Below are 14485 nucleotides of genomic sequence, written 5' to 3'. Positions count from 1 at the left end.
AAATATTTATTGAGTATGTGTTGTAAATATCCACTTGTAGGTTAATATCAGATTGACTGCACCATACTCCTTAGAATGTTTGCTATGTCGATTCTTGTTCTTCCAATAATTGCTTTAATCTCTGGCAATGCAAACTCATTTAACACTTGCTTTTATATATTGCATTCATATATACTCCAAAGACAAACAAATACTTTTTCAGAATTACCAGTGATTTATTCTTATCCTTATAATTGACTGTTTTAGCAGAAATGTCATCAGTTGGCCTGTTTTGTTTGGAAGACATTCAGCTAAACTTTTTATCTTTGTTGGCTAATGACACTTTATTTTTTAAGTCAGTTGCCATGATTTTAATGAAATGAGCCCTTCTTGTAAAACCTGGAATCCTCATCCTGCTCATATAATGGATGGAACACAAGCAAATGAGCAAATGGTGCTTTGGCTCCATAGACTTGCCATTTGCTGGGGGAAATTCAGTTGTTGTAGGAGAGAATTCTTTATGGTATGTGTTCTGAGCTGACTGAGAACATGAAAGAGATGGGTCTCGAAGCTCCTAACTGCAAGGCATCTGGTCAGTGACCTTCATGTTCAGTTCAAATTTTGCCTCCCCACCAAGTCCCTCTCCACCCCTTGGGCTTCCAGACCCCAGCATGAGGGGTCAGAAACCCAAGAAATATGAAAACATTCTTTGTCAGTTGAAAGAACTGAGTAACAGTTGGGGTCAGATGGGGCAAAAAACTGGGTATGCAGTTTGGTTTATAACTGTGAAATCTGGCAGACTACAATAAATTAGACATTGCAACACCAACATCCTATTTCTCTCCCTGACATCTCTAGATCTTGAAGAGTTTAACCTCCATGGATTGATAGGATAACAGTCTTGTTTAAACTCATGCCAAGGAAGGTCTGGAAACTGCCCTAGAAACAATGGTCATATAGATGAACTTTGTACTTCTGGTGGCCACATTTTTTATACCATGTACCCTGAGCAACTTTCCCTATTTCTAACCTCTACTTTCCTCCCTATTTCCAACACCCAGTTCCAGCTTTTAGGAAAAGTACATAGTGCAACAAATTTAAGCACACACATTGCTTTCCCAGGGATATAAACATTTCAGATCATCTCTAATTTCTCTTCAGTTGGTAGGATTTTCATTACCAACAAGCAAAAGGGGGATATTGAGAAGTCAAGAGATCTTCATAGTTATCCTGATTGCTCTCCTGCAGTCTTCACAGAACAACCAAAGTGATTTTTTTAAAAGAACTTAAAGCAGATCATGCCTCTTTTCTAGTGACTGCTTTTCTCAATCCGAACAAAATCCAAAGTCCTACAAAGCCCTGCTTGATCTGACTCTCTCTGACATCATCTCCCATGGTTTACTCTGCTCCAGGCACTTTCTCATCTCCCACAATTCCCCTACTTGAGCACCGTTGCCTCCCACAATTCCCTCTGCTCCAGGTATCTTATCTCCCACAATTCCCTCTGCTCAGGCAGCTCATCTTCCACAATTCTCTCTGCCCCAGGCATCTTATCTCCCACAATTCCCTCTGCTCAGGCACCTCATCTCCCACAATTCCCTCTGCCCCAGGCATCTTATCTCCCACAATTCCTTCTGCTCAGGCACCTTATGTCCCACAATTCTCTCTGCTTCAGGCATAATACCTCCCCCAATTCCCCTGCTCAGGTAGCTCACCTCCCACGGTTCTTCTGCTTCAGGCACATTGGCCTCCTCAAGCATGCCAAGTACCACCTCCCACAGGGCCTTTGCACTGACAACACCCATCCATTCATACTTGCACTGCTCATTCTCTCACTTTTCTCAAGTCTCTTCTCAAAGGTCTCCTCTGGCCACTGTCTCCAAATCAGCACCCCCGACTCTGTCCCTCTCTGTCCCCTTAAGGTGCTCTAGTCATTTTTTCACAGCATTTGTCTCCATTTGACATAGCATATATTTATTTGTTTATTGTTCGTATACTCCCACTAGACTCTACACTCCATGAATCTTCTATGTGTTGACACTGCTGCATTCTCAGTACCTAGAACAGTGCCTGGCACTTAAATGGTGCTTAATAAATAACCTGTTGACGAAAAAAATCCGGAATCATTCCACATCAACAGTTACCTGTCAATTGAAAAATCACAAATTTATACATTTGGAAAGGAGTCTTTATTTCTTACAAAAGGTTACAGCCTGCAGAGTGACCATCCAGACAGGCTGAGAAGCACAGCCTCTGGCAGAGGCTGAAAAGTGGGCACTTCAAGGGAAAGGAAGATGGAACAGGAATTTATGCTGAACTCGTTGGCCAAATATACATATTCAACAAGTTACAAGAGGAGCTATGAACATTTATGAAGAGGGACTTAATGTATGCATACTAAATAAACATGGAAGAGGGACTTAATGTATGCATACTAAATAAACATGGATGTTACATGTGACCCATATTCACTTTAGGGTGAGACCTAACGTTTATATGTACTGAAGTTACGCCCTATACATCAAAAGGTGAAGCAGGGACAGCAATGCGTGGAAGTGTGCAGCTTCAGTAAATTGTCCAGAACCAGTCCGTGGTTGGTAGTCTCTTACCAGGAGAATGATGCTGAAATCAATCGCTTATCCAATCAAAGATGTAATTGTGGCTGGTGGAATGTGGGTCAGTCAGCATCTGGTGGTGGGTGAACTGCAGTTGTTTCAACATTGCTCATCTTGAGACTAGGGCTTGTTTAGCTGTTAGAGAAAAAGAAAAACTTTGTGGCAGTTAGGACATAGTTTATTCTTTAAATGCAGAGGTTCGTGGCTTAACCCTTGCCTGGCATGGCCTTGGGTCTTGTTTATAATTAGATATTTTATTGCCACAGTGTCAGTCGTATGATCTCTATTTTAATATTGATTCTGTTCAATTTTGTCTAAACAGCAAAAGGAAAGGGAATATAATGAGGTGTGTACCACCTTTCATCCCATCATGGCTGCGACTCAGTTTTTAAGGTTTCTCTAGGGACCCCTTAGCCAAGAAAGAGTCTGCACAGTTGGTTGGGAGGGGAGTGGGGCTAAGACTTTCCTTTTAGTTCTCACACCTTATTCACTACCTGTGTGGTTATGTTCAGAAATAAAAATAAGTTTAGTAAGATTTCTTCGCTGTTATAGCCATCAGACACCATATAATAGGGTGAATAATAATCTGTTCAGTTTATGAAACGCCCTTCACACACACTATTGTTTAATCCTCATCTTCTGTAATGCCCATTTTACAAATGGAAAATGCACTGAGAGGGTTCATTAGCCTCCCCAGTCGCAGCTCTAGACTAAGCCGACCTGGGTTCAAATGATTGTTCTGCATCCTGACAGCTGTGTAGCCTAGAGTTAGTTACTTAAGTTACCTGAGCCTCAGTTTTCCCATATAACCCTTAAAGCTGACAGGAGAGCAAATAGAAACTGCTCTAGACTTGTAAGCAGTGGGATCTTAATGGAGGCAATTGTGTACACAGGGAAGCGAATGACTAAGAAGCCAAACAAGCAACCTGGTGAGGCAACCCAGGAATTAGGAACAGTAGAAAACTGCCACCACACCAGGAGCTGGAGGCACATGGAGGAGGAGGTCCTGTCAGAACCCAGAAGGCATCAGCAGGTGCTGGAGCCATGGAGGCGACTCAGACTCTCACCTCAAGACAGAGAGAGCACAGGAGACACGCCGTGACATCTCCCTTCCTCCTGCTCCCAATCCCCTCTTTGGCCAAACCTACCTGGAAGTCAGAGAGCAGAGGAGCCTGGGAACATGGCTTCCTGTGGAACCTGACAGAGGGTTCTAGGAGTGCAGGCAATAGGTCTGAGAGCAGCCAGTCAGTCAACAGGTAGAGTCACTGAGACAAACTATAAGTGGTTGTTATTCCCGAATGGACAACAGGAAACACAAGTCCAAATTCTCTGACTCCTGTTCCTCCTGGTCCTTAGAAATTGAATCTGCAACGTGAACAAATCTGCAGTGTAATGTTACGGCTCTGTAACCAACTTTGTCTACATTGTAGAACATTTTCTGCTGGTTATTTTTTCTTAAAGACTAAAAATATCCTGTCTTCTCTTAAACAAGGCAACACACGTGGGTTAGGGAATTTCCAGAAAACTAGCTTCCTGGAGTAAATTTGTATCGCAGTTAACAACACCAGGTCCTAACTTTTGGAGCAAACTCCTCATAAAGCGGCACGTTGGCCCATGTTTGAAGCTTAGTCTGGAATCTTTCAGTTAGAGGGAATGATCGTTTGGTTCATGGCTGCATTTCACTTAAAAGGGTGCCTGGGGCCAGGCACAGTGGCTCACACCTGTAATTCCAGTACATTGGGAGGTCAAGGTGGGTGGATCACTTGAGGTCAGGAGTTTGAGACCAGCCTGATTAACATGGCAAAACTCCGTATCTACTAAAAATTCAAAAAATAGCGGGTGTGGTGGTGCGTGTAGTCCCAGCTACTTGGGAGGCTGAGGCAAGAGAATCACTTGAACCTGGAAGGCAGAGATTACAATGAGCCAAGATTGCGCCCCTGCACTCCAGACTAAGCAACAGAGCAAGACTCTGTCTCAAAACAAAACAAAACAAAACAAAAACAAAAACAAACAAACAAGCAGTGCCTGGCACCTTGTAGGCAATGAAAAACTCTATGAAGAATGAACAAAACCTGGGGTCGCCTATGGCTCTGCCCCCTTACTCAATGCCAGCATCAAATACCTGCTACCTCTATTTCCTGCTTCCACCAGCACACTTCCAGTTACCTTCCCCTGAGAGTCAGTCAAGGACACCATCATGCCTCCCTTGAGCACTTCAGTACTCTCTGACTGGTTTCCTTGCTCCACTCTTGTCCCTCTCAAACCATTTTCCATCTTGCAGACAGACTGATCTTTCTAAAATGCAATCTCATCAGACCTCTTAAACTTTTCAATGGCTCCTGCCCCATCTCCTTCCCCTCCTTAGGACATACTCTAAATACCTTTGCACAGCTTTGGAGGTCCCTATGCTTTTTACCCTGCCTGGGTCAACTGCTTCTTCTGCCACAGGTATCCTGCCATTCCCTTTATGCACTATCCCTTCCTTATTCCCTTGGCTGGTTATTCCCCCAGCTGGGAAGACTTCCCCACCTTGTCCAAATGGATTTGGGATACAAATGGATTGTATCCCAAAACCACATTCTCTAAGGAATCTTCTTCAACTTCCACAGACACTGTTAGCCACTTCCTCCTCTAGGTTTCCACACTGTGTTCCTCATGGCCAGTAATCCCAAGAAAAGGCTGGCATGCTGTAGGAACATTTAAAATGCATACACATTTCATTGCGGGGGCTTCATAATCCTCTTTCACAGAAATAAGCCATTCTTAGGGAGAAATTCTGCCATCTCAATGCTGTCCATATTTTCTCTGAATTTCATGTTATGTTCTTACTTCCTCTGAATGCCACTGGCATCATCCTGAGACACGGTGTCCTCATGTTCACATTCCTGCCTTGGTTAGCCATCTAAATGGTGCACTTCCTAAAGCCAGGGGCCAGGTAGTCAGCATCGGGTGACAACCTGATGATTTCTTTCGGATTCACTCAAAGAGCTTAGCACAATGCTGGTTTCATGTATATCTCACAAAATTACACCTTACCTTTACTCCAAAAGAGGTTTTAAATGATGTAGGAAACATTTAAAGAAAAGTGAAATAAAATCAAGGTAGAAAAGACACCTTAACAATACCTAGCTCCCATTTGCCAAATATTTATTGAGCACCTACTATGTTCGAAACATCATGCAAGCTGCCGGGTATACAAAGTTAAACAAAACTCAGTCCCTGTCTTCACAAAGCTTCCCCCCAAACCTTCCTAAGTTTGCCTGAACTAGAATAAACATGGCCAGGAAGGTCCCTCTCTTTAGGGAACATCTGAAAATATGTATGCAATCTGTCAATGGCAACTTAGCAATGGAAAGGGCACATTTCTACAGTCCTCAAAGAGACGGTTTGCTTTTGAATACTTGTGTTTCTCTCTTCTTAGTTGCTATCATCCATGATTTCTGTGCCTTTTTGATTGTTTCTTTTTTGGTGGTGGCATGTTGCTTTTGTAGTTGGTTACCTGGTATTTCTAAGAGTTATCCGGGGACTTATTCCCTCTTGGTCTCAGCACACTCCCTTTCCGTCCTAAGACGGTTATGCTTCCTTCTCCAAAGCAACTGTATTCACACTTCCGGCACTGCCACATACATCATCCTGTCACCTTCATACTTCCAGGGCCTATTTGGAAATAGATTGATGGTTTTGAATATGAAAGGTGCGCCTTGGGAAAACAAATGAATCAAATGGAAAAATGAATTAACATCATGAAATTTACCTTCTCAGCTGAAGACATGATATATTCCTGTGTTCCTTAGAGACAATCCTCTTTTAAGAATGAACTCTTAAAGGCAGTCAGCAGGTAGATGGAGTCAGAGCTCAGCTTAAAATATGTTTATATAAGAATGGAAAACACCCTCTGAAGGAAAAAGCTGAGAAATAAAAATGTTTGTTTCTTGCGAGGGATGCTTGGATCGAACACCTGGATTGCTGCGGGCATCTCATTCCAGAGCGTCTAACATCTCTGTGATGACCTTAGTGAGGCTTGACATTTGCAGAGAGCTCAGTTCAGCCCCATTGACATTTATTAGGTACCGACTGGGTGCAAAACACTGTGACATTCTATGGGAGCTCTACAGACATATTAGACAGTGTCTTCAGTTCCGTTTAACAAGTGGAATAGATATCTAAGTGAATAAGGAGATAAAGGTTTGTTTGGGCTTTTCTGGCAAATAATTGCTATAGAAAAAGGGGTCTCGATGCAGACCCCAAGAGAGTATTCTTGGATCTCATGCAGGAAGGAATTCAAGGTGAGTCACAGAGTGCAGTGAGAAGAGATAGTTTATTAAAAGCTACACCATTACAAAGTAGGGTGTCCTCAGAAAGCAAGTAGAGGAACGCACTGTCGTTGTTCTAAGCTTTTCTTATATAAGGGTCTTGTCTACGTAAAGACCAAGCTAAACTGTGCTTATGTGTGGGTAGGCTGACAACATGACAAAATTTGCTATTCTGTTGATTTAAAGAAAACTATCCTTGACATTTTAGTGTGTGAGTACATCAGAGTGTAACTGTAATGATCTCGGAAGTATATATCGTTACGGATATCGGGACATCTGGACTTTCTGTTGTTGTAGGAGCTTGTCCTTGCAGGCATTACCAAGTTGCTTCCTTAGCTGTCAACATCTTAGGACCATGGGTTTTGACTGGCAAGGAAAATGCCTTGCTAGTTTTAAGATGAAGTTGATTTAAAAAGGTTGTGACCCTGGCTCTCCTAGGTTCTTGTTTCCCTAACAATATGGCCAGAATTCTTCTTATTACTAAGCATAGCGTATCAGGGACATAGACTGCAGCCACTGGACTTACAGATGGCATACCCAAAAGAGGAGAGAAGTGGGAGTGTCCTGAGTTACCAGCTTCTTTATTTTGGAGCACGAGAGGGAGCAGTGATTGACAGATATATCTACTCAGTCACCCTCCTTGATGGCAAGTATGTTCTTCCAGGTCCTAGGCATGAGAGAGGTGGAGTCAGAACAGTTCTATTAGGAACAATATTCAACCATACCGACCATACCATATGCTATTTGATGTCCTTTATAGACTGCCTGGGAACCTCATCACCACCTGGAACATTGTATTTTTTAAGTAAAAATATTTCAAAGCCATCAACTAACCTGCAATATTAATTTCTTAAAAGGCAATGAATTCTTCTAGTGGGCACTTCCAATGCAGGGCTTTGCATGCAGTGGGCTGTCTGGTCTGTGGAATGCATTGAAAGGTTGAGGGGACATTTTCCCCAGGGTCACATAGCACTGAATCTGAGCTGCAGCTAGATTTCTCTTGCCTATCTTGTGAAGAATACTAATATCAAGAAACTGTGCACAAAGCTCAAGCCTAGGTATCTAAGGTTGGAACAGAGTAACATCATAATGGAGTTAAAGATTTTCATCTTCTTCCTCCTACATCCCAGCTGGGGGGATTAAGGTAGGTCCGTGTAAGGAGAGTGAGGCCCTCAGTAAAGGGACAATGAGGCATTCGAATATAGGCCTATGGTCCAAGCGACTTTTGCCTTAAAAATGGTAGTTTTGTGACCTCAATAATAATTCACAAATGAAAGCAAGCACTTAAACTAAGAGCATATGTTAATTTCTAGATCACTTGGGAAGATGGCACTAATTTTTGATAAGTGTGAAAAATTGCAATTGGTAATTATAATATTTCCTCATGTTTAGCAGTCCAATTTCAAAGGCTGAAATTATTAAAAACAAAATGGGATTCCTTTCTTGGATGCTGTCTTTCCCAATTCTCTTTTTCTTGCCCTAATGTTTTTAACCCAAAGCTGCATGATTTGGGGGAGAAAAGGAGAAAAACACATCTATCCAGGCATTACATCCTTTAGGCAAACACATGCATGGAAGGTCCCTGTATGGAGCCATGTTTCCCATCCAGATTGGGCCAAGGATAGCTGATGGGCAGTCATGGATGTTGATGGATGGGTTTTCCAAGGATAGCTGGATTGTGGTCTCATAACCATGCTGACTCGTGGGGCTGAGAAGGGCTATTTAGTGAAATGAAATACTACTCTGTCACAACTTCCTCACTCACAGTTCAATCATGGAGAATACTTCCCCAGTGCTGTCATTGAAATCATTACATTCAGAATTAAACATAGTGTAATAGAGCAGTCACCAAGACCCCGAGGTGCTATTGACACATCAGGTTTCACATTCCTAACCAGCTTTCCCATACAGGGATATGAAAAGCCTGCCAATCAGGATTCTTTTTCCTTCCTTTGGAATTCATCTCACCACTCCCTGTCCCTGATGAGTTTCCATACCCTGTTCCTGGGCCACGTGGCATCAGCGTATCAGCAGGGTTGCTCAGCCTTCACCCTTTGGCGTCTTCACTCTTTGGAAGCCTTCCTGACACAAATCACAAAAAAATGAGTTGGCCCAGAGAGACCCTCGTGCAGGTTCTTCTCTACCTGGTCTTCCTTCTCTTCACTCAGTTGTTACCTCCTTTGATCCTCACTTCTGGCTCACACATCTTTTATCCACCACAGCATATTTTCTAATGTCCCTTTTCCTCATATTCCTTCAGACTTTCCAGTTTTATTCTTCTCTCACCTCCTTTCATTTCCCTAGATCCCTTTTGCCATTCTCCACCTTCCTTCACTGAGGCAGCATGACATAGGGCAAAGAGAACAGGCTTCCCTGTCCCCAGTTCTGTCTCCACCTCTGCCTAGTTACGTGATGTGCATACATGACACCCTCACCAAGCCTCAGTTTCCCATCTGTAAAAATTTCCTCACAGAGGTTTTGTAAGGACCCTAAGAAACAAAACTTAATTCCTGTCACTGTATTTCCATCACTATGTGAACTGCCTTGGCGACTCTAAACAACTTTTGCAATCTTAAAATTGAGCATTTTAGCTATGAATTGTAAAATCAGTAAAAAGCTACAAACTTCCTATGTTTTCAACACCCCCTGAGACTGTGGGGAATTTAACTAGGAGACTTTAAGGAAACTAAAGGTTGACCTACTAGTAGTATAGATGTTTGCAAATAGTTTAGAAACATATTTCTCCTTGGGAGGAGAAACTAGGTGATGATATTTTCTTCTTAGGCTCAAGTGTTAGACACCAAGAGTCTATAATGAATCACGCCTTAAATAAATAAAATGTGAAATCCTCTTAGGCAGATGTTGGCAATTGTTTACTGTAAGGGCCAGCTACTGTGTTAGGCATTGCAGACCATATGGACTCTGTCACAACTATTCAACTCTGCTCTTACAAGAGCAGAGTTGTATTGTAGCACGATAATACACAAGCAAATCAACATAAATGTGTTCCAATAAAACTTTATATAAACAGTAGGTAAGCTACATTTGGTCTCAGACTATAGTTTTCTAACCATTGCTCTAAGGGATGAGTGGAGAATACAGTGATCATTAATGACTCAGAAAATCAGAAATTATGATTGAATGGGAGGTTTCAGGTGACTCCATGATGATTCTGGAATTATTAAGGCTTTTTGGTTACTAATGAATGATGACACTTCTTTTTTTTTTCACTTCTACAAGTTCTCCTGATGGAAAAATCAGTCAGCTTAAGGTTTTTTAATCTGGGATAAACTGGCCTTTGAAATAGTTTTTGGCTTCGGTAGGTCTGTTGGCAGTTGGTAAATCCATCCTAATTTCCCACAGATGGAGCAGAGAAGGATCACTTAGAGGAATCAGAAAGCCCAGGACAATAGGGAAGTAACAACAACTGCCACTTACTGAGCTGCCCTCCCTACCACAAACTATGATCACCATGATCTCCATTTTATAGAAGAAGCAAAGTTTTAGTTGACAGGGGATGAGTGCTTTGCCTGAGATCACACAGAAGTGGTAGAGCCAGCTGTATTTCTTTCCCCTTAGCCACAATATCTGAGTCAACACAAGTAACCTGCTTTCCTTGGGACATTCACCTTTCTTCAGATTCAGAACCAGAGAGGAAAAAAAAAATCACCCTTTCTTCCTTCTGCCTTTACTTTCTAGTAGAAGTGGCTGGGCATGGTGGCTCACACCTGTAATCCCAGCACTTTGGGAGGCCGAAGCGGGTGGATCACCTGAGGTCAGGAATTCGAGACCAGCCTGCCCAACAAGGCAAAACCTCGTCTCTACTAAAAAAACAAAAAATTAGCCGGACGTGGTGGTGGGTGCCTGTAATTCCAGCTACTTGGGAGGTCGAGGCAGGAAAATTGCTTGAACCCAGGAGGCAGAGGTTGCAGTGAGCTGAGATTGTGCCACTGCACTCCAACCTGGGTGGAACTCCATCTCAAAAAAAGAAAAAAAAATCAGTGCCCCCTCAGCCAGCCCCTACTGTGTGCTAAGCATAAAGCTTTCATTATATGATAAAATCTATTGTCTTTTTATTTCCCAAACTAAACTGCAAAGAGTCAAGAAAATGGAAGCTAAGACACGTAAGTGATTTGCCTGAAGTTGCACCAGTAGTTAATTGTGGAGTCAGAATTTGACATAGTTCTCATCAACTCCAAAACATTTTCAACTCATACAGCTGCCATAGAGCTTAGTGTTAAACGCTCAGACTCTCAAGCCAGATGGTCTGGGTTCAAATCTGAACTCCACTATTTGCTAGCTGCATCACCCTGGGTAAGTTGCTTAATGACTCTGTCTTAGTTTCCTGATTTGTCAAATTAGGATGATGATAATGGTTTACTTCTCATCATTTGTTATAGGGAATAAAGGGGTGATAAGAACATGGTAAACCACGTGATTTGGCTTTTTCTGTGGAATATCAGCTCTATGAGCACAGAAGTTATTGTCTGTTTTCTTCACTGTTGTATCCCTAGCACTTAGGATAATGTCTAGCACATAATAGGCAATATCAATATATGAATGAAAAATGTCAGAAATAGTGTTTAAATTAGGTTATGACTGGGTTCAAAGTCAGCACGAAAAGCATAGCTTTCCTTTTGCTTTACTGTTTTTGTATAACTTGGATTTGATAGCTGAAATTTAATATGAGTCTTTGAAGTCTTAATTTAAAGTGTAACAGTGGAAACTAGTGATTGTCTTCATTCTTTCCATGTTCCCAACAAAAGTAGAAGTTAGTACAAAGGTGAAGCTTTTAAGACAAAAGTGGAAGTTAGCACAAAGGTGAAGCTGAGGTTGAGCACATAGCAGGTACAAAGAGTGCTTTCAGATGTACTTCTCTAGTTCTTTGCTATTCCCCAAAGTGCATCCTTATATAATTATCTCTAAAATTCCTTTCATCCCTTATTTTTTTAAAAAAAATCTGTCATTACCACGCAAATTTTTATCTCTGTAAGTTTATTTTTACTAAACTTGCATCTTTTTAAATACTGTGTATTCTAAATCTAAATCAGTATTTACTGATGACAGCTGCTGGGAATCTCTGTAATAAATGAATTATGGGTTCCATTTACCTGGCAAGATTGCCTTTGATGTCTACACGCCAACAGTGAAAGGGGTTCCAGAGAACAACAAAGCCTCTGGGAGAAAAGGCAAGCTCATCCCAAGACAGTATGCACAAAGAGGGAGTAGAAACAGGAGATGGGTGCCTCTGGAACAAACATGCTTATGCAGGTGCATTTATGGAGGGGCTCCTGAGAGGCTGAGTCCCATGTGTCTTCAAGAGCATTACTTAGATGCCACGGCACCTAGGCAGAAAACAATGTTTAAATCTGTGCTGGATTTATAAGTATATGTGATATTCATTCTGAATATACCCTGGTATACCCGATATCCCTAATAGCAGAGTGTTGAAGTTCTCATCTTTCTCAGTGGTTTGCATTGTGTAAATTATTATTTTCATTAAGATTAAGCATCCTCACAAAACTGCCCAGCAGTAACATATGGAACCACCTCCTTGGAAAGTTCTCTCTCTAACAGTATGCCTACCAAAGACTCTTTTAAAGATCTTTGAAATTAGTAATTAGGGAGGCTAGAATGGAGCATTGTTTGCTTGTCTTAATGTGGAATCCTCTACATGCTTTATAGAAAACAAATGAAGCGAATAAGTTTTGCTCTTGAAGGTTCTTCTGCTTACAGTCAAAGTAATTTGCAGACTTGCCTGATTTGTGTGTTTCTTCAAGTCAAGATTAATTCTAATGGATTACTCCTGTTCCTTCAGCTATAAGATAAGAGAGGGAGAACAAAAGTGGCTTGTGAAATCAACCTAACGCAGTATCTCTTCTCTCTTCTCATAGGTCGCTACCCACAGGAGAACAAGGGAACCTACATCCCAGTGCCTATAGTCTCAGAGTTACAAAGTGGAAAGTGGGGGGCCAAGATTGTCATGAGAGAGGACAGGTCTGTGCGGCTGTCCGTCCAGTCTTCCCCCGAATGTATTGTGGGGAAATTCCGCATGTATGTTGCTGTCTGGACCCCCTATGGCATCATTCGAACCAGTCGAAACCCAGAAACAGACACGTACATTCTCTTCAATCCTTGGTGTGAAGGTAAGAGGCAGGCATTTAGTTTTTTCATTTAAAAATTCACCTGTTTGGCAGAGTGCCATGGCACATGCCTATACTCCCAGCTGTTTGGAAGGCCAAGATGGGAAGATCGCTTGAGGCCGGGAGTTCGAGACCTAGTCTCTAAAAAATAAAAGTTAAAAATTAGTTGGGTGAGGTGATGCACACCTATACTCCCAGCTACTTGGGAGGCTAAAGTGGGAGAACTGCTTGGGTTCAGGAGTTGAAGGTTGCAGTGAGCAATGATTGTGCCACTGCACTCCAGCCTGGGCAATAGAGCAAGACTCCGTCTTTGAAAAAAAAAAAAAAAAAGTCATGTATTTCCAATACATCTCTTTTTGGAGGGGTAGTAAGATTATTCTAAATACATACACCTCTCCTACGTATACCATTTTTAATGATTGAAAGAGAAAGATAGAAAATTCATCCTCCGTGTATATGAGGATAAAACCTCTGTATGTGAAGTCAATACTGCTATACATTTATTTTGGGATTAATTGGAGATTGTCTAAAGTTGCACAATTAGTTATTTGTGGAGCTATTTAATTGCAGTTTTGTAATTAAAAGTAATTGCAAAAATCGCAATTACTTTTGCACCTACCTAATATATGTTGACAGTATAACCTCTGTACACTATTACTCTGTAAACAAATTGGTTTACAAAAGTATTAGAATCTATGACTCTGACTTCAGAAAAATAAAATGAAGTCGACGCTGTTCATAGTGGAACTAATCTCTCTATCTCCCTACTTTAAGAACAGAAAGTCTGTATGTCTAAAAGATTCCACAGACTTGTTTATGTGCATAGTGGGTGCAAATTTTGCAAACCATAACTCTGGATGTGCAAAGATGTAGCTGTACTTTAATATAATATAACTTGATCTCTAGTGCTATTTTCGGTCTTCCTTTCTGTCTGCGGTAGAAGCTTAATCTAGTTATATTCAAATAAAACTCAGTCAAGTTCAATAATTCCTCTATCAATTCTGTTTTGTGCCTCAGTCACACACAGGATTTTCTCCTCATCTTCATCTCTGCCCTTTCGTACCTCTCCCCCGCTCCCATACTTGGTACGAAGCTGTTTTAAGTTCCAGAGGCAGATGCAGATGTTGCAGCAGCATTGATGCTGCAAGACCATTTCTAGGTCCTAGGAAATAAGGCAGTGAAAGATATGAAAGCTCACATGGGGCAGGAGACTTCCCATGGCACTCTACCCCACATGCATTGCTCTCTAACATCATCCAAAATGAGCCCATATTATTGCTGATTTTGAATGATCCTTGTATGTGAACGTTGCATTTGAATCAGAGTTAATCTGTCCTAGATATAGATAAATGGACAACAATATTTGCTACTCATCTGGAGCATACACGTTGGTCCTACTGACCTTTTCTTTGTTTTATATTTGTATTTATTTACT

The 14485-nt window shown here is 41.5% G+C and overlaps 1 protein-coding gene across 3 annotated transcripts in view; it reads left to right on the top strand.

The window, feature by feature from the left end:
* The window catches only part of F13A1 (coagulation factor XIII, A1 polypeptide), a 161199-nt gene that overhangs the window by 34821 nt on the left and 111893 nt on the right, over positions 1-14485 (top strand). For all 3 annotated transcript variants that reach the window (XM_011962645.1, XM_011962644.1, XM_011962646.1), the window contains one exon: positions 12802-13053. In XM_011962645.1, coding sequence (XP_011818035.1) covers positions 12802-13053 — 252 coding nt within the window. The remainder of the gene's footprint in view (positions 1-12801; positions 13054-14485) is intronic.

Source organism: Colobus angolensis, unplaced genomic scaffold, assembly GCF_000951035.1.
Source record: "Colobus angolensis palliatus isolate OR3802 unplaced genomic scaffold, Cang.pa_1.0 Scaffold6, whole genome shotgun sequence".
NCBI classification, from domain to species: Eukaryota; Metazoa; Chordata; class Mammalia; order Primates; family Cercopithecidae; genus Colobus; species Colobus angolensis.
Note: the sequence above shows the minus strand (reverse complement) of the source record. Positions and strands in the feature narration are given on the sequence as shown.